The sequence below is a fragment of the Olea europaea genome, chromosome 8 (genome assembly GCF_002742605.1).
Source record: "Olea europaea var. sylvestris chromosome 8, O_europaea_v1, whole genome shotgun sequence".
In the NCBI taxonomy this organism is placed as follows: Eukaryota; Viridiplantae; Streptophyta; class Magnoliopsida; order Lamiales; family Oleaceae; genus Olea; species Olea europaea.
Genome location: NC_036244.1, coordinates 17594978 through 17614752, shown reverse-complemented (window position 1 = coordinate 17614752; position 19775 = coordinate 17594978). Strand labels below are relative to the sequence as shown.

At 34.7% G+C, this 19775-nt stretch overlaps 2 protein-coding genes across 5 annotated transcripts; one reads left to right on the top strand and one right to left on the bottom strand.

Annotated features, from left to right (window-relative positions):
- Positions 1 to 1635: 1635 nt before the first annotated feature.
- Positions 1636 to 4248, bottom strand: LOC111399034 (lysine histidine transporter-like 6). Its single transcript, XM_023026234.1, has 8 exons — positions 4138 to 4248; positions 3879 to 4018; positions 3331 to 3714; positions 2805 to 3198; positions 2516 to 2621; positions 2296 to 2387; positions 2144 to 2212; positions 1636 to 2034 (listed from the first exon to the last, which is right to left on the bottom strand). Exons 1-8 carry the CDS (start codon positions 4171 to 4173, stop codon positions 1936 to 1938), a joined length of 1320 nt encoding a protein of 439 aa, XP_022882002.1. The 5' UTR covers positions 4174 to 4248; the 3' UTR covers positions 1636 to 1935.
- LOC111399035 (programmed cell death 6-interacting protein) lies at positions 3854 to 19445 on the top strand. 4 transcript variants are annotated; one of them, XM_023026237.1, is made up of 7 exons: positions 3854 to 3874; positions 16159 to 16267; positions 16725 to 16892; positions 17110 to 17371; positions 17450 to 17616; positions 17819 to 17968; positions 18886 to 19445. In XM_023026237.1, exons 2-7 carry the CDS (start codon positions 16223 to 16225, stop codon positions 19228 to 19230), a joined length of 1137 nt encoding a protein of 378 aa, XP_022882005.1. In that variant the 5' UTR covers positions 3854 to 3874; positions 16159 to 16222; the 3' UTR covers positions 19231 to 19445. The 4 variants fall into 4 exon arrangements, with proteins under 4 accessions (XP_022882005.1, XP_022882006.1, XP_022882003.1 ...); XM_023026238.1 differs by lacking the exon at positions 3854 to 3874 and adding an exon at positions 15829 to 16064 and having other exon boundaries at positions 16203 to 16267; XM_023026235.1 differs by lacking the exon at positions 3854 to 3874 and adding an exon at positions 15829 to 16114.
- Positions 19446 to 19775: the final 330 nt, after the last annotated feature.

Sequence of the window (19775 nt, the reverse complement as noted above, 5' to 3'; positions counted from 1 at the left end):
TAATCCATTTGATAAAATAAAACCATAATTAATGTTGCATTAAGTGATACATGTATAACTCATTCTTCTGAGTTTTTTCAAGAGTAGAATTCATAAGTTGATGCATCAGCAACTATATTCCTCAGTCCACCAATAGTTGATGCCACCATAATGAACACTCCAATAAAAATGCATGCCTAAACATCAGATAATAAGTTTTTAAGTATTTTAGGATTGAAAAAAATAATAATAATTATAAAATAAATCATCTCCAAAGGAGGAACTGGGGTTTGTATAGTTTATAGTAATTTACGTCTCATTCTTTGAGAAATGTTCAGAATCTTCTATTACTTGTTGCCAGGTCTATATTTATGGCATTTCCATTACCAAATATGCTAGAAATATCATATTTTGTAAAATTTGTGTGGCCAAGTGACAGGGTGGACAAGTGACAGTCCCTTATTAGAAGGGCGACTGTCAATGTGGATAAACTTGTGTGGCCACTAAGGTTAACAATGCTTTTCCTTACATGATTCCATTTGGGATTAATGGTATTTTGTTATTGGGAAATTAAGTAAAATCATTTCATTTTATTGAAAATTTAATTTGACTTGGCTCATGAGTATTCCTTCAATTTTGTCACATCAAATACATTAGATTTTGCACCCTGGCTCCATTATTTTGCCTTTAAAAGTTGTTAAACGTTATTGGTTTGTGTGCACAACACCTTTTTCGATACGCTAATATTGAATTGTAATCGATTTTGGACCTTCTATCACTTATTTTATTTCGAGTAAAACGTTTATACAAAAGAAGATAGTCATAACTTGAAGATCAAAAAGACCTAACAGATTTCTTGCAGAGTTTAATGTCCTTATAAATTGGCAATTTGCTTTGCTTCTTTCTTCTACGGACCACAAGAAAGTTTCATTTTTCCTAAAGTGAGGAAATAATATTAAAGCATATAGACATTTTATGATAAGAATATTAAAAACTTGGATATTTTTATTCTTGGTATTTATTTATTTATTTATTTTTTTTATAGAATGTGTAATGTAGAAAATTTCCGATCACTCATTCCAGTCAAGGATGTACTAAAGTTCTAGTCGTCATTATTATTAATACAACTCATGAGCGTGCAAAAGAGTAGGGTCATTGTCTTTCTTTGCAGGGACATGAATGGGGTCACAAAGGTAAGAAAAATGAATTTCTTGAATTTTATAGTGTTTGCGAAATTAAAAGGTCTCACACATTGTAATCATTCAAAGCTTCAAGTTGACTGCAGAAAAGAAATTAAAGGTTTCACCAATCACTAAATCATTTCATGACTTTCATCATATGCTTTTTTGGGGGAACTTAGCTTTTGCATTATTGTAGGATCGCACCCAGAAAAAAAAAGGGCTTCATCGATGATTTTATAGTCAATCTTTACATCTTTGCTGAAGAAATTTCCCGTTTTAATCTTTTCATTCTAGGGAAATTTTATGTTATGAGGAAAATTCCATTCATGGAAGTTAATTTTACAGTCCTTGTTCATCAAAACTCCAAGATTGGAAGTATTTCAACTTCAATTTGGATTTCTTATTAGGGAATCAATTCAAAACCAAAAATAAATGTTATTACGCTGAAAAATAAAAAGGTGCTAAAGTGATCAACTTATCCAACAAAGATGGTAGAGCTAAATTTGATTTATGAAGTAATTATTAAGAACATGTTTGGTACATAGTACTCGATATTTCCCTAATAAACTATACTGAATAAGATTGGACGGTGCCTTTTTCTCATTATCATCTACCGCCCTTTCTTTCAGTAGAGGCCGATATGTCATTGGGACACTTTTTTTCTTTTTCTTTTTTTTACTTAGTACTGTATACTACTGTAATCCATTTGATAAAATAAAACCATAATTAATGTTGCATTAAGTGATACATGTATAACTCATTCTTCTGAGTTTTTTCAAGAGTAGAATTCATAAGTTGATGCATCAGCAACTATATTCCTCAGTCCACCAATAGTTGATGCCACCATAATGAACACTCCAATAAAAATGCATGCCTAAACATCAGATAATAAGTTTTAAGTATTTTAGGATTGAAAAAAATAATAATAATTATAAAATAAATCATCTCCAAAGGAGGAACTGGGGTTTGTATAGTGCTCTTACCCAGTTGATAATCCATGATAAGCTGAATCTCTGAGGCTTCATAAGTTTTAGCCATATTATGCTTGGTAGCTGCAGAGAAAGTTTTCTTTTTACTACTAGTACATGACTATAAGTCGGAAACTTAAGATAAGCAAATGGTAATTGAGACTTACAAAGTAAGAAGTTGGAGCAAAGCCAAATCCGCCGAAGAAACCCAGTAGGTCACCAAAGAAAGGGAAGGTGACACCAATAAATAGGGTGAAAGCTGATAAAATTAGTATCCTTGTGAGTAGAAATGCTGAGAAAATAGTCTTTTTTGTTGTAATTCATAGATGAAAAAGTTATGAAAGTTATTCCATTTCGTTTAGCGCATTTGACTGACAAGATTCTTACCAACATAAGCAGAACGAACAATGAGTCTTAGCATAGCTCCCGAGGGAAAGTTCAATCTTTTCACCATTGTTCTCTCAACTAAGTCAAATACTGGCATTGCATAAACCTGCAATATTTTTTCTTATTAACTTAGCAAGCTATTTTACTTTTCTTTTACATAACTTATTCTTAGACACACTGCGCCCACCTGCAACGTGAGATGTGTAGATAAAGAGACCAATCGTCCTAGACCAACAAAAAAAATCTTAGACTTTCCGAGAAAATCGATTACATATGTAAAAATTTGTACCTGATAGCTTCCTATAACATGGATGACTACCATCAAGTTAGCAGCAGCAATGAGCCATGATGGTCTCTGAAGTGCAACGAGCACATTATCAGTTACATCTTGACCAAATGCCCAGTATCCAACCAAAGCAACTGGAAAATAGCAGATTCCATTGATGAAATATGCCCAAACAGCACCTTTCCACATTGGAACCTTAGAGGGCTTCTCAGGAGTGGATGGAATTGTGGCCTGAATTTCAAGCACCACAGCATGGCCAGCATAGGCAAATGTAATCTGCCCCAAAGCGTTAAAAACACGAAACATGTAATCAGCTCTGCTCGTTTTCTTGTACCCGTAGTTCACGTTTTCGACCCTGCCTCGACTCAAGCACGCCACCCAAGCTATAGTTGAATAGCTGCAGTTTAATACATATTTCCCATTACATCAAAAGTAGCATCCCTTTTGGGATTTCTTTCGGTATTTCAATTTATTTCAAAGTTCTTAACATCGAGGGAAAAAATATGAAAAATCGAAATGAGGGAAGTACCTTAGAGACATGACTGCAGCAGCTAGTGAAACACCAGAAACAGAGTTGAAGTCAGGCAATTGAGAGAGGAAGAAATGGAGACCTCCAAAGATGCAAATCCAGTAGGATTGCCTAATTGGGTGACAACTGGTGCAGGCTATTTCCATGAACTTCTTGAGACACTTTCCTCCAGTGACCATATATACAATGTCACAACCTACTTGGACAATAAGCTGCTGAGGGAGTACTATCCATGGCCCGTATTTCGGGCCAAAGGCATGTCGGCCAAGGTCATAGTACCGATCAAAACGAACCCCAGGAACACATTCATGGAGCTGTATCATCTGCCACATGGTATTCAATGTGATAATCCAAGATACTGCCAATACCAAGGTCCCCGGACCCCTGCCAGAGAAACCATCAGGCGTTAATCGCACAATGATAAATAGAATGCATTCATTAACACTCAAAAGCAAACATGGCAGGTCGATTTGAAATCTACTTAATAACTGAGTAGTATGATTAGGTTCCACACGGTCCAAAGAGAGAGAGAGAGAGAGAGAGAGTACCATCCTAAGTAAGCCATGGCATAAGGCAGGCTGAGGACACCAGCACCAACCATGGCCGTGACAGTGTGAAATGTCGAGTACCACCATTTGGCTTTACGAGATGGATCTATTTCAGTCCATTTATCATCTGCTGGAACTTCCTGCACCATGCACAAATATCATAACGCAAACTCATGAACTTTTGTGCAAGAACTCAATCAAATTCTTAGCCTTCAAAAAGTAAAACAAAAATAATTAAAAATAAAATAAAATTACTAACTTTAGGCTCTGAAGGAGCTGGAGCAGATGACGCCATTTTTGCACCAAAACAAATTCACACCAAGAATGCAGGGATTCAGTGATTGTCATCATGTATTTGTAGTGGTTGATCACTTATATTTTTGTTGATAAAGGTGAAGAGGACACTTCTATTGGCCACTAATACTTTTTCTAGCAAACTTTTGCTGCATCAACTAAAAAGCCAATCTTTACTTGAAGAAATAAAATGACACAAAAAAGATGGCAAATACAATGCATAGATATTAAAAATATGAAATAATTAGCAGATTCCTTGTCTAGATTGAATTTGGACATGATGTCAATTCACTAGGAAAAAAATAGTAAAGGTATTTCCGAGATTTATCTGACCTTTAATTAAACCATATAAAATACATTCAATACAGAGATTGTGTAGTTTAATAAACTAATCAAGATTTCTCTTAACTTCATGATTACTTCAGCACTAGCAAGTAGCAACTCATCATTAAGCTATTTTGTGGATTTATCTTTAAAGCTTAATGGAGATTATATTTTACTAATATAAGTCGGAAAATTTTGGACTTGATTAACTTGAATTGAACCCATTGTTGAACTAATGTTGAAGATTGTGTGTGGATTTATTCAGTTACCATGTTTTAAATTAAAGGCGTTGATGTAAAATTTTCATAAATCGATGTCTGATATGGTATTTTGTTAAATTAAATTTCTCATCTTCTAAAAATGTTAAATTGTTAAGTGAGTGAATTATTCAGTAAATTTTTATCTTTGACAGTAGACAGTAATTATGGATTTGTATCCATCATGATATGATTATTTGGTTTTTAGGTGAACTTCGCAAAGAGGCTACGGTTTGAAGCAAAAGAAAGTGAATTTTTTCCTACTTTAGTCCAGTGATCACTATGCCCATACAAAATTTATCAAGCTATAAAAAGAAAGAAAAGTAGAAACTATTTGTTATTTGTGGTGGGTTTCAATAGTTGATATATATCGAAGGACCCACCGTGAGTAAATAATTGAAACATCTCGACTACAAGAGGAATTTGTTTGTAAAGAATTAGTAGAACATTTGATATTAAATTGACATTGTTTACGTCTTAGAAGGTCTCTAAGCCATCAATAAAAATATTGATACATAAGTTCACTAATCTACGTTGAAGGTGCATTGAAATGCTTTATTAGTGGTATAAAAGTAATATTTTAATATGCGTGAATGTTAATTAATTTAAAATTAATACCATTAAATATATACGTGGCAATAAATGTTATATCATTTATTTAATTTTCAATTAAGTAAAACCGGTTGTTAATTAGCATATATGGACGTAAATAATGAAATGCGTTCTCAAATGCGAAATTTTAGTTAACTTATAATTAGATTTAATAACACTAAAATGCATAAATAACGATGAATATTAATTAAATGAATATGAATATTAATTAATTGAGAATTAATATTAAGGAATTTATACATTAATGAAAGCAGTCAGGTGAAATAAATTCGTCAAACGTACATGTACATTGATGGTAACTAAATAGTTAAATAAATTAAATACATATTGAAAACGAGAACTAAGATATTATTGAAATAATTAAATTATAATAAATTTAGAATCGTCCAAAAATTAATTCTTATCTTGACGTTTAATATATTATACATTTAAAACATTTTAAAACTTAATTTTAAGTGCAAGAGTTTGAAAGTTTTGAAACAAGGCTAGCTGGACGCAAAGTGATTGTCACGCAACAAGAGGCCTGACGCTTTTACTTGCTCATATTTTTATTGCCTAAGTACTCTCTAAGTAGTGTTAGCCCTAATTTGACTCCCATTAATTTCTATTACATTACATTTTTCTCTCTTTTATTTTCAATCACACAATCTTCCATAAAATAATATTATACATAAATCGAAAACTTTTCTTTCCTTTTCAACCGCTCGTTTTTCAAAATAATACTATTCCACCCATTTTTAACTCTACAAAATGAGTACCAAATAGGGGCTTAGTGCTTAGGGTTGTCTAATCATTTTAGTTAAGATTACTATAATTATGGTCTTGATTAAAAAAGAAAAGAAAAGATGTAGCTAATTATAGAGTTATTGTTGCTTTTGGTTGATAATGAGTAGACATTGCAAATTCTTGGCATTGTGTCACATCTTTCACTAAATCACTATGAGATCAACAATTGTATTCTTGCGTTGTACCACCAAGAAGACGTACTCAAAAAGCCTGGATTTGAGATGAGATGAGATCGTAGAATTAGTGTAACCGTTACTATCACTTATGTACGTCGTGATGGCTTAACCATTGACAATTTTTTTTTTTCCTTGGAATGAGGAGATAGTGAAGAACAATTTGTTTACCTCTCTCAACCTATATCACAGAAGGGGTGCGGCTATGAGGATTATGAATGAAGATTTACATTCGATGTTTAGATAAAGAAGTTATTGAAGTGGATATTTGTCATTTAAGAACTTAATTTCAAGGATGTGGTAAAGAAATAAGGATATTGTAGATTATTTTATTTTATTTTATTTTATTATTTTTTTTTTTTAAATCCCCCATGAATATTCTAGAAATGCTGAACTGAACAAGTTGAATGAGCAGAGTTGGGCCGACCCAAAATGGACTGGGCTTGTGAAAAATATTGGGTCTTGAATTCGGGCCAGGCCCATAAAATTTTTACACGTGCTAGAGGCCATCTAAAACATGGAACGTTTTGATTCGATCCGACCCACCTTAAACACCTCTACTAGCGTGCACGTATATAACTAGCATTTCTAGTTAATTGCAATCATAATAGGGGGAAAATTTATATCTAAGAGTTTAACTTTAACCTATTTAAAAATTAAAAAATAAAGTTTAAAATTTCAAAAATCAAATATTATTAAATTTCATTTATAAAATAATTGATTAAAAATATTTTATTAATTAATCGTACTAAGGTCACAAATTATCGAATTAATTGATTACAAATTATTTTTTGGTCACAAATAAAAAATTTTATAGGCCACAAATTATTCATCGATTACAGAATCAAAACTTTTATTGGTCATATTCATTTATCGATCACAAATTATCAAATTAATTGATGGTTACAACTTAATAAATTGTAAGTCACAATTACATTTTTTAGGCCACATATTATTTATTTATCACAAATTAATCAATTTTTTTTTATAATAATCAACCAAATAATTGGTCACAAACACCTCCCGTCCCATCTCATCAACCCACGACTACCACCACCGCCATTGCCATTACCACGACCACTGCCGTACTCCCCAAATCGTGCAATACCACCACATCAATGGAAACTCATCAACAGCAAATCATATGTGCCTTGTGCACCGCATATGACCATCACCAACACCACCAATACAAAACCACCTCAAAAATCACCACAAACCCACCACAAAATCCCATCACAAAAAAAAAATCACCACAAACCAAAATCCCATCGTCGTTGCCGTGCACAACAATGCTCAAAGCACCGCGCATTACCACAACCACCTCAAATCCATCATCTCTTCTATCACCACACCACACCATGAAAATGTTGGAATATAGTGATGTTAATGAAACCGAATTATCACATGCCATATGTATAGTTTAAACACCAATTTTAAGTATACCGTATATGGCACTTACCGTATTTGCAGTTTATCGTATATGCTGCCTACCATATTTGCAGAAAGTTCACCGTATATGGCAGCTCACTGTATTTGGCAGCGAAACTCACCGTATTTGCATAGAATCTGCATAAAGTGTTTTTATTCATACACTAACTAAAATAAAACAACTTTTCCACTTTACAAATAGAAATACCGTACATGTGAAATATATTTTCACACATATAACCAATTAAAAAAATGTTTATTTTATTTTAATTTTTTTTCTTTTCTTTTCAGAAATCTATTTCTAACATAAATTTAACAAATAATATATGAGACATGTAAATCCCTAAATCAACAAATCTGTAAGAATAAAACGCAACCTAAATAAATAGCAGATAAATTTTCAACCTGAGGCCTGTGCGAACACAGTTTCCATAAAACAGATTCGTCCTCTCACCGTAAATGCTTGAGATTTAATCTGAGCGTCTGTTTTTCAGGATACAATGACAAAATCTGTAGAATCTGAGCACCACATAAACTATTCTGGCGAACTAATACAGTGTCTGAACAATATCACAACGACCTTACTGGACAGATATGCGTATGCAATAAATCAAGACCTTACTGGACAAAGACACAGACAGAAATTGCAGGGGACGTTTTTTCTGAACAGCGATGAAGAAAACGTTTTTCTTTTTTCATCTGTGTAAATTGCTGGAAACTTGAGATTTAATATAGTATAAATCTGCCATTAACTCTATGAAAATTAACATTGGAGTTACTTCAATTTTTGGGAGTTTTGGAAGTTTCAAAAACTCAAAAGTCAGGTTGAGAAAGCAAGAAAAAAATTGCAAAATATAAGCTCTCCGAAGGGGCCAATTTTTACTTCGTTCGGTCCGACATTCGTGTACGCAGGTCGCGCTCGCACACAAATTCAAGGTCCGAAGGCTATTTTGATCCGAGATTTGCACCCCCCCTATGCATGCACATGGAGAGAGCCTCTATACTACATATGATTACACTCTTTCAATGTGCAACCATATTTAAAGTGGTTCTTGCTTTCTTCCTATTCTTATGCGGGACAAAAGCTATTTTCCCACATAAAACCATCTTCCAATGGTCAACTTTGAATTCTAATTTCTCATTCACCCGAGCTTCATTTTTGGCAAGTAAATATATGATTTTGATACTCTCACAGAGAAGAACACGGATCAACTTTGATATTCTAAATTGGACCAACGGATCTCACCGAAAATCTTGCCAAAAATGAGCTATTACTCATTTTTTCCAACAATCATCCACATAAATGAAAATTGGGAGAGACATGAGACCGTAAGACACGAGACTTGATGACCGTGAGACACAGGACTAGGTGATAATGTTCAACGGTTGAAGCCTGCATAGGATAGGTAGGTATTACCCTTTGAACCTTCCCTTGTGAAAGCATATTTACTTTACTAGCTGACCAGTAGACATGTTGTCCTTTAACTGTTCTACTATTTATGTAAACGATGATATACTCCACACAGGATTTTTCCTAGTACAATTCAGTTCTCATTATTATGTTCGTTTTGGCCATGAACATATGCCTGGTTCTGTGAGAGTTCTTAAGAATTAAGCTCCACACAATTCTCTTAGAAGTGGCCACACTTCTCTTTCACATAGGTGATTTTTTATTACAAGTAAACCGCATTACTTGGCTCGAACTTCGACGCATAAGAATCGTTAAAAGCTTATTGCTTATCCTTTATCCTTACGGGCATCACTGTTACATCATAGAAATGGACAGGAGAAAACACCCCCACAGTGATTTTATTAAGTCTTTACAATTAGGTTGTCTCTTTGAACCTAGATCTTGGGATCTCCAGTAAACTATGTTGGGTTTTCTTTGTAATGGCTTATTCATTCATGGGTTTAAGTCACATTCCTTTCGATGACTTCCCAACTAACTCTCTAGTTAACCCTTTGGTTAGCGGATCCACAATGTTATCTTTTAACCTTACGTAGTCAATAGTGATAACTCCAGTTGAGAGTAGTTGTCTTACGGTATTGTGTCTATGACGTATATGTCTAGACCTATCATTGTACATGTTACTCTGTGCCATTCCTATTGCTGATTGAGTGTCACAATATATGCAAATTGCTGGCACAGATTTTGACCATCTTGGAATATCCTCTAAGAAGTTGCGCAACCGTTCGGCCTCTTCACCACATTTATCTAGAACTATAAACTCAGATTTCATCATAGATCTGGCTATAACTGTTTGTTTAGAGGATTTCCATGATATGGCAGCACCTCTCAATGTGAACACAAATCTACTGGTGGACTTTGAGTCTTTTATATCAGATATCCAATTAGCATCACTGTATCCTTCAATGACAGCTGGATATCTGGTATAATGTAGTCCATAGTCACGAGTATATTTTAAGTACCTTAGTACTCTTACTATCCCTTTCTAGTGATCAGCTCCTAGATTACTCGTGTATCTACTCAGTTTACTGACTGTGTAGGCTATATTTGGTCTTGTACAACTCAACAAGTACATTAGACTTCCAATAACTCTCAAGTATTCTACTTGAGAGACACTTTCACCTTTGTTTTTAGAAAGATGTAGACTCGTATCTATCGGTGTTCTAGCCTGGCCAGTATCATCCTTATTGAATTTTTTCAAAATTTTGTCCACATAATGTGACTGACTTAGAACAAGCTCATTTGATATTCTTGAGATTTTGACTCCAAGAATAACATTAGCTAAACCTATATCTTTTATGTCAAATCTTGAATTCAACATATTTGTAGTGGATTCAATCATCTTATTGTCACTACCGACAATAAGCATGTCGTCAACGTAAAAATATAAAATGATATAATCATCTTTAGTATCTTTGATGTAAACACATTTGTCATACTCATTGATTTTAAATCCTCCCTATCATGACATTATCAAATTTTTCATGCCATTGTTTGGGTGCTTGTTTCAAGTCATATAGTGACTTCACCAATTTACAAACTTTGTTTTCCTACCTTGGTGACAAAAACCTCTTGGATTGTTCCATATAAATTTCTTCTTCTAAATCTCCATTTAGAAAAGCAATTTTAATATCCATTTGATATATTTCAAGATATCGAAAAAGGACAATAGCAAGTATCAACCTAATAGATGTTATTATCGTCACTGGAGAATATGTATCAAAGTAATCAAGGTCTTCTCTTTGTTTGTAACCTTTTATTACTAAGCTGGCTTTGTACTTTTCGATAGTTCCATCTGTTCTCATTTTCTTTTTGAAAATTTATTTATAGCCTAGTGGTTTGCTTCCTAGGAAAAGATCCACTAACTCCCATGTATGATTTTGCAGTATGGAATCTATATCACTTTTAATGGCCTCCTTCCATTGAGGACCTTCGGAGAAATTTACAGCCTCTTGATAACTTTGAGGTTCACTTTCTAGCATATAAGTCAGAAAATCAGGACCATACGATTTTTTTGTCCTTTCCCGTTTGCTACGTCTAACCGCAGTCTCCTCTTCTAGTTCTTCGTCATGACTATTTTCAGTCATAGTCGCATATGTTCGTTTGGAGGAGTTTGCTTCTTCTTTGGACTTGTAAGAAAATACATGTTCAAAAAATGAAGCATTTCTTGATTCCAATATCATATTTTTGTGTATGTCTGGAATTTTAGAATCATACACAAGAAACCGATAAGCACTACTATTTTGTACATAGCCAATGAAGATGCAATCTACTATTTTTGGCCATATCCTTACCTTCTTCGGTGTTGGAATGACCATTTTAGCAAGACACCCCCACACTCGTAAGTATTTATAGGAAGACTTTCTTCCTTTCTATAACTCATAATGAGTCTTTTCCATTTTCTTTCGGGGCACCTTATTTAAAAGGTAATTTGCTGATAACACAACTTCCCCCCCACATGTTCTGAGGTAACCCAGAACTTACTAGCATTGCATTCATCATTTCCTTTAAAGTGCGATTTTTTCGTTCAGCAACACCATTTTGTTGCGGTGAATAAGATGCGGTGATTTCATGTATGATTCCGCGTTCTGCACAGAATTCAGCAAACTGTGCTTCATACTCACCACTTCGATTGCTTCTTAACACCTTAATTTTCTTATTAAGTTGAGTTTCAACTTCATTCTTATAGAGAATAAATTTTTCTATAGCTTCATCTTTACTTTTTAACAAATACACATAACAGTATTTGGTGCTATCGTCGACAAAAGTAATGAAATACTTATTGCCACCTCTTGTCTGTACAAGTTTTAAGTCACATACATCACTGTGAATTAAATCAAGTGTTTCTGTGTTCCGTTCAATTGATTTAAATGATGACCTTGTCAATTTTGTCTCAACACAAGTTTCACACTTATGTTTTGAATCAATGTGGAACTCGGGTATGCAATTCAAGTTAACTAGTCTTCGTAAAGTATAATAGTTAACATGTCCTAGTCTACCATGCCACAAATTGAAAGACTCAAGCAAATAAGTAGAAGAGTTTCCTTTATTCATTTTTTGTTTAACGACCATTACATTGAATTTAAACATACCATCGAAAACATAACATTTTTCAACAAACATTCCACTTTTTAACAAAATAACTTTGTCTCACTCAAATACAATGCAAAAACCATGCTTATTCAAAAGCGATCCAGATACTAGGTTCTTGCGAATTTTCGGCATGTATAACACATTGTTAAGAGTCAGCTCTTTTCTCGAGGTCATCTTCAGAACCAACTTTCCTTGACCTTTGATATCAAAAGTTATTGAATTTTCCATAAACAACTTCTCCTCATTCTCAATTGCTTCGAACGCAGTAAACAGCTTCTTATCAGAGAACACATGCCTCATAGCACCGGTGTCAATTCACCACTCTTTAGGGTTTGAGCCCACCATATTCACTTCAGAAACGACGGCTAAGAGATTCAGCTCCAACACATCTTGTGCCATGTAATCAATTACATTTGCTTCTTTCTTCTTCTTTGGCAATCTGCACTCCTAAGACTTGTGGCCCACTTTGTCACAATTGAAGCATTTTCCTTGAAATTTCTTCTTAGAAATTCCACCTTTCAATCCTTGCTTTGTCCTTTTGCCACCAGATGGTCCAGACTTATTTTTGTAGTTCTTACTACTTTGACCAAACTCCACAACATTGACTTTAGCCGTACCATGATTGAACAATTTCTTTTCAGAGCTCTTGTTGTCTTCTTCAATTCGAAGTCTACCAATTAGTTCTTCGACGTTCATTTCCTTTGCTTGTGCTTCAAATAAATTTTGAAATCTTTCTATGTGGGGGGCAATTTTTCAATAATTGTAGCAACTTGAAAAGTTTCACTCAAAATCATTCCTTCAGCATAAATTTCGTGAAGAATCACTTAGAGTTCTTGCACTTGACTGATAACTGTTTTGGAGTTCACCATTTTGTAATCTAAGAATCTGCCGACAATGAACTTTTTAGCCCCGACATCATCAATTTTATATTTTAGGTCCAGAGACTCCCACAGTTCCTTAGCAGTTTTCATAGTACTATACACATTGTATAGCATGTCTGCTAAGCTGTTCATAATATAGTTTCGGCATAGAAAATTCGAATGGTTCCAAGCATCAAGTGCACTGATGGCTTGAACATCTCCCTCACCCTCATTGAGTTTTGGAGCGGTCTCAGTCAAGAATCTCATAAGATTCAAAGTGATCAGATAAAATGGCATTTTCTGCTGTTACCTTTTGAAATTCAAGCTATTGAATTTCTCCGATTTTTCTCCATGATTAATCGGAACACTAACGGTATAACTAGTTGTTGGAGTCACAATTTGACTCACAACATAACTTGGCAATCTAGCCACAGTCTGAGCCACAACAAAGCTTGGCCCTTGAGCTACAGCTGAGCCCATAGCCTAATTTCCAATAGGCATAATTTAGGTCACATCATGTTGGTCGATTCGTTTGCCATTTCTGAAATCAAACAAAAAAATTAATTTCTAAAATTAACAGTATAAGAAACCAATTTTCCTTTAGAAATCTGTTTTAAGTTTGTTGGAATATAATGGTGTTAATGAAATCGAATTATCACATGCCGTATGTGTAGTTTAAACACCAATTTTAAGCATACCGTATATGCATATACCATATATGGCGCTTACCATATTTGCAGGTAGTTTAACATATATGCAGCTTATCGTATTTGCAGGCACCTTACCGTATTTGCACCTTACCGTATAGGCTACCTACCGTATTTGCAAAAAGCTTATCGTATATGGTAGCTCATTGTATTTGGTAGCGAAACTCACCGTATTTGCACAAAAATTGCATAAAGTGTTTTTATTTATACACTAACTAAAATAACACAACATTTTTCACTTTACAAATAGAAATACCGTATATGTGAAATCTATTTTCACACATATAAAGAATTAAAAAAAATGTTTATTTTTTTTTTCAAAAATCTATTTCTAACATAAATTTAACAAACAATATATGAGAAGTGTAAATCGCTAAATAAATAAATTTTTAAGAATAAAATGCAAACTAGATAAATAGCAGATAAATTTTTAACCTGAGGCCTATGCGAACACATTTTCTTTAAAATATATTTGTCCCCTCACCGTAAGTGCTTGAGATTTAATCTGAGCGTATATTTCCCAGAATACAACAGCAAAATTCGTAAAATCTGAGCACCACAGAAATTACTCCAACGAACTAATACAGTGTCTAAATAATATCACAACGACCTTACTGGAAAAATATGCGTGTGCAACAAATCAAGACCTTACTGGACAAAGACATAGACAGAAATTGTAGGGACGTTTTTTCTGAACAGCGAGGAAGAAAACATTTTTCTTTTTTCATCTGTGTAAATTGCTGGAAACTTAAGATTTAATATAACATAAATCTGTCATTAACTCTATGGCAATTAACATTGGAGTCACTTTAATTTATGGGAGTTTTGGAAATTTCAAAAACTCAAAAGTCAGATTGAGAAAGCAAGAAAAAATTGCAAAACGTGAGCTCTCCGAAGGGGCCAAATTTTGCTTCGTTCGATCCGACATTGTGTACGCAGATCGCGCCCGCACACAAGCTCAAGGTCCGAAAGCTATTTCAATCCGAGATTTGCACCTCCTACGCGCGCGCGCACGTGGAGAGAGCCTCTATACTACACATGATTATACTCTTCCAATGTGCAACCATATTTAAAGTGGTTCTTGCTTTCTTCCTTTTCCTATGTGGGATAAAAGTTATTTTTCCACATAAAATCATCTTCCAATGGTCAATTTTGAACTCTAATTTCTCATTCACCCGAACTTCATTTTTAGCAAGTAAATATATGATTTTGATACTCTCACGGAGGAGAACACAAATCAACTTTGATATTTCAAATTGGACTAACGGGTCTCACCGAAAATCTTGCTGAAAGTGAGCTATTACTCATTTTTTCCAATAGAAAAAAACCCCAAACTCGACGTTGTCACCACCACCATGACCACCTCAAATCCATCATATCCTTCACCTCTCCCACACCACAACCATCAGCGGTGTGCACGGCAATCGTGTGCAGCAGTGGTTTTGCACACGATAGTCACTGCGTCGCGAGCAGCTGCCTCTGCAAGGTGGACGTTGCGCCGTTCGTATACATCAGTCACACTACAACCCTTGGAAGTGGGGTGGGGCTGATCACACGATGTCGCCAGTATAAAGAGTGAAAGAGAGAGGCAGTGAAATGAATTAGGATTTGAGGGTGAAATAGTGTTGGGATAGAAAGGGGTGTAAATGTGTAATGGAGTGGGGGTGTACATTAATTTTATTTTATAATAATATTATTAATATTTTTAAAATAAATTTTCATCTGATTTTTGAATTAAAAATCTTCATATCTTATTTTTGAACTTAAAAGCTACGAGGATGTAATTTCCACTTATCTTATAATAGTGGTTGACAGAGAAATAAAATATATAAAATTGCGCTCGATTACAAAAAAGGCCTTGGGTCCACGGGCCCAAAGTCAATTTATATCTTATTAACGTCACGTCCATAGAAATCTTAGCCGCGAAGGAAAATAAAGAAACATTACTCACCTGTAAACGCTATGTAGAAAACTACCAATAATCTTTCTATATATATAGAGGGAGAGACGTATCAAGTATAATTGTAATTGTGAATCAATTTCCAATTGGTTTCGTATAATAATTCCAGTATTCTGCCCTATTTTGGGACAAAACACAGATTGGAGTTGATATAAAATGGTCTCCTCAGCATAACTGTAGCACAAGAAAAGAGAAGACGTGGGCGGGTCTTTGGCCCATTCATGGTAACATTCTTTTCTTCTTCAATTATTGAAGTGAAAATACTGCAATTCGCGAGAGAGAGAGAGAGAGAGAGAGAGAGAGAGAGCTTTTATATAGGAGAGAGAGAGAGAGTCAGCAAAATCTTGAAATCTTTTATATAGGTGGGTTTTAGTCTGTGAAGATGATGATCAGTTATCCAGGCCTTTCCAAGCTCAAAACCAAGCAGGTATGTGTAGTTTCTTTACACCTTTATAACGTATAATTTATATGTATGTTTTCTCGTTGCTTTCCGTTTAGGAGAAAATTTGAATTGTTGGAGTGGGAAATTTTGGTTTGTCTTCAGGAATTTGTGCTTAAATTTAGATGTTCTAGAGGAAGTACATAAGGGTTCACTTCATCTTATTTTATGTATGATTGTTGATTCGAATTAGGATTTAGAATTGCAATTTGTGAATATTCAGTTTAATTTGGATTAATCGTTTAGTAACTCCGCCAATTTGAGCAATTCACGCAATGAAATAATTGCAATGACGTTTTTGTTTACGTTGTGCTGCCTGGCACTTCAAAGTTCCAAACTTCTGGTTTTTATGATAAAATGTTTCTCAAAATTATACTGGTAGAAGGACTGTATTTACTATCTCCGTTACTTAAAATGATTAATAATACCATAATTCAATCGATAGGTTGTGTATGAAAATGTACTTTTGGCGCGTGATTCTGGTACGCTTGAGCAGCTTAAGGAGTTGAGTTCCAAGCGCAAAGCAGTCGAGGAGTCCATTAATGAGAACAGCTTTATCACGGAGGCTGTTGCTCGGGAAATGTCCGGAGGACTGACATCCCGTTGTGAACAGGTAATAATACTACGAAAGTGGATGTTTCTAGAAAGGCCTTGTGAAAAATTATGGTTTTTGTATATATTTTTGTAACTACCTGCATTGTTAATATTGTTATAAGTCCAATAGATGATGGTCCACAATGTGAAATAATCGGACTCTGTCCCATGTCCGAAATACCATGGCGGAATATGTTAGATTTCATTCTGCGTTTTTCTCTCTGAAACTCTCCCAGGGCATCCAGAAATTGGAAAATTATTTACCTTTATTGGAAAACCTGGTTCACCATGTCGATTTGGTCGGCAACAACCGCTGCATTTCTTGCTGGATTTCGGACTTGAAAATAAAATGGAGTAGCACCTTTACTTCATCATCTATTTTTCACCTTAATGGTCCAAAGTTCTATCAGATTAATGATATACATTTTGAGCTCGGAATGACCCTTTTCCTTTATGGTGCAATGATTCGAGAACGGGCTCTACAAGTTCTATCAACTGGTAAGCGTAAATCTTGAGGATTTCCTTTTTCTTTGCGTAATTGGTAGTACCTCTGCTGATTCTTGTTTATCATCGTAGATTTGGCGCAATCTGCCACCCTCCTCAGAAAAGCTTCCGGCGTGTACCATTACTTAGCTCATGAGGTTCTTCCCCCTTTACAGACTGCATTTCCCCCAGAACGCCCCCCAGAAGCTACATCTGGTGTGTCTTCTGTTATGAGCCTTATTTGCTTGGCAGATGCCCAGGTTTGTGTATACCAAGTCTTAAATTTTTCAATAGAAGATCCTTTATGTATGTGAATCTTTCAAATTTACCATGTCACCTCTTCCAATATTAACAGCTTTCCACTCGTACACTGTTACTTACGCTAACTACGTGGTAATTTCAATGTCAGTGAGTTAATTTCATTCTTTTTGATGATTGAATGGCTTTTACAAACATTTTTAGGCTGTTACTGTAAGGAAGGCTGAAGAAAATGGTAATACTGGACGGCTTTTGGCAAAATTGCACTACGGTGTTAGAGAGTTTCTGGTTGAAGCCATTGGCGTCTTGCATCTTGCTACCAAAGAGTGCAAAGATATTTCATCCGCACTTTTGGTATGTTCATATTTTGAAGTAAAAGGATACTTGTTAACTTCTTGCTCAACCCCCCCCCCCCCCCCAAAAAAAAAAAAAAACCCCTAAATAAAGAAATACGGAAAAAGAAATGAAAAATAATCTATATGGATGTTTAGACGAGATATGTATGCTCGGGGAGCAGAAAATGAATATGGGGAGAAACCGTTGCTGTACATTCAATTGATTTAAAACATTAAGAACAAAAATTTAAAACAGTGCAGTGCTTGCGCCGGGCTTTCGGTCCTTGCAATCAAATGAGTTCACACATCTTCTAATCTGCTGAAAGAGAGAAGCAGTCAGATTTCGTTGGCATAACCATTGGTGATGATGCAAATTTTGATTTTTAAACTTCAGATTTTGACTGGATCTCCTTGAGTTTTCAAGCTTTGACACAAATCATTCGTGTTGTGTAATACTAGGAGAATTCTTAAACAGAAGTAACCTTTTTACAACTCAAGAAAAAAGCAAGGTTCTCCTATATCTCAAGTAAAGGAGATTAACCAGTAAAGAGTATTAGAAGATCAGAATGTGAATGCACATTGTATGAAATATTTCAATTTGATCAACTTCCTATACTGATTTTTGAGGACTCATCGATGTCAGCCTGTGATGCCATTGTGGAAAAAAACTAACTTATTTTCAACTTTGACAAACAAAAAATAATTCAGTTAAAAATTTATTTACTTTTAAATTAATATTTTAAGCTTAGCCATACATGCACTTTGTGATGGGCACAGATGATTATGTTTATGCACTAGCACAAGAAGATTTTTACCGTGAATTGGATTCCCCAGGTTCATAGTTTCCGTTTGACCAGCATCATTAGCTTTTCTTGAGAAGAAGTTTCTTTTAATTGCAAACTAATGTCACTTTGGTTAACCCTCTGGTCTATGCAGGAGTTTATTTCAAGCTGCAAAATATTACATGAAATGAAAAGTTTCAAGTACCTCGCAGAAGGCTTAAGAAGTGATGGTCAAATTGGAACCGCAATTGGAGTTCTTCAACGAGCATTAGCAAATGCAAAGACTGTGCCAAGAGAAGAGTCGTGGCGATTAGTATCTAATCAGGTAATAGATGACTTGACTCAGCTGCTCCGAAAGTATGAGCATGAGAACGATTTCGTTTGGCACGAGAAGGTACCGAAAATCGATGAGTTGCCTTTCCCTCAAGCTGTGAACGTTGTTAGTTTCATACCTTACCAACCCCAAATATGGGAAAGAATGCTTGTCTTCAAAATATAAATGAATATATCTGTACAGCACCGAGTTCCATTTTTTTTTTCATGCGGTCAGGTGGGGTTGGAATCGTTGGTATCAAGCTTTCCATGCTTCTTTCCTGTATAAGAGAGTGGAGTGATGTGATTGAGTTTATGATACCGAGGTTTGATGGTGTTGATATTGAAATTGTAAGTGACACTATATGGTCCGAAACACTTTTTTCCTCCTGGTTTGATTCATTGTGAGTAATCACTGTGCAATGTAAATGCAAATCCAAATGAAAGGACAAAATTTTTGGTACGCGATGAATAGGAGTATACGAAAAAGATTAAAAAAGAAAGATAAGGGGGGTTAAAATTGTCTATTATGTTGTTCAATATTTTATGTAAGCGTGTCATGTGGTCATATGGGAGCATAGAGAAAATATGTTTAATGTCATTTATTAGTTTTAAATATATAATTTAAAGACGAGAGCACAAAAAGAAAAAATATTTATAATATTTGGTAATAATTGGGTAAATTTTATATATGGTCACTGAAGTTACTGCAAAATTTTAATTGAATGACAA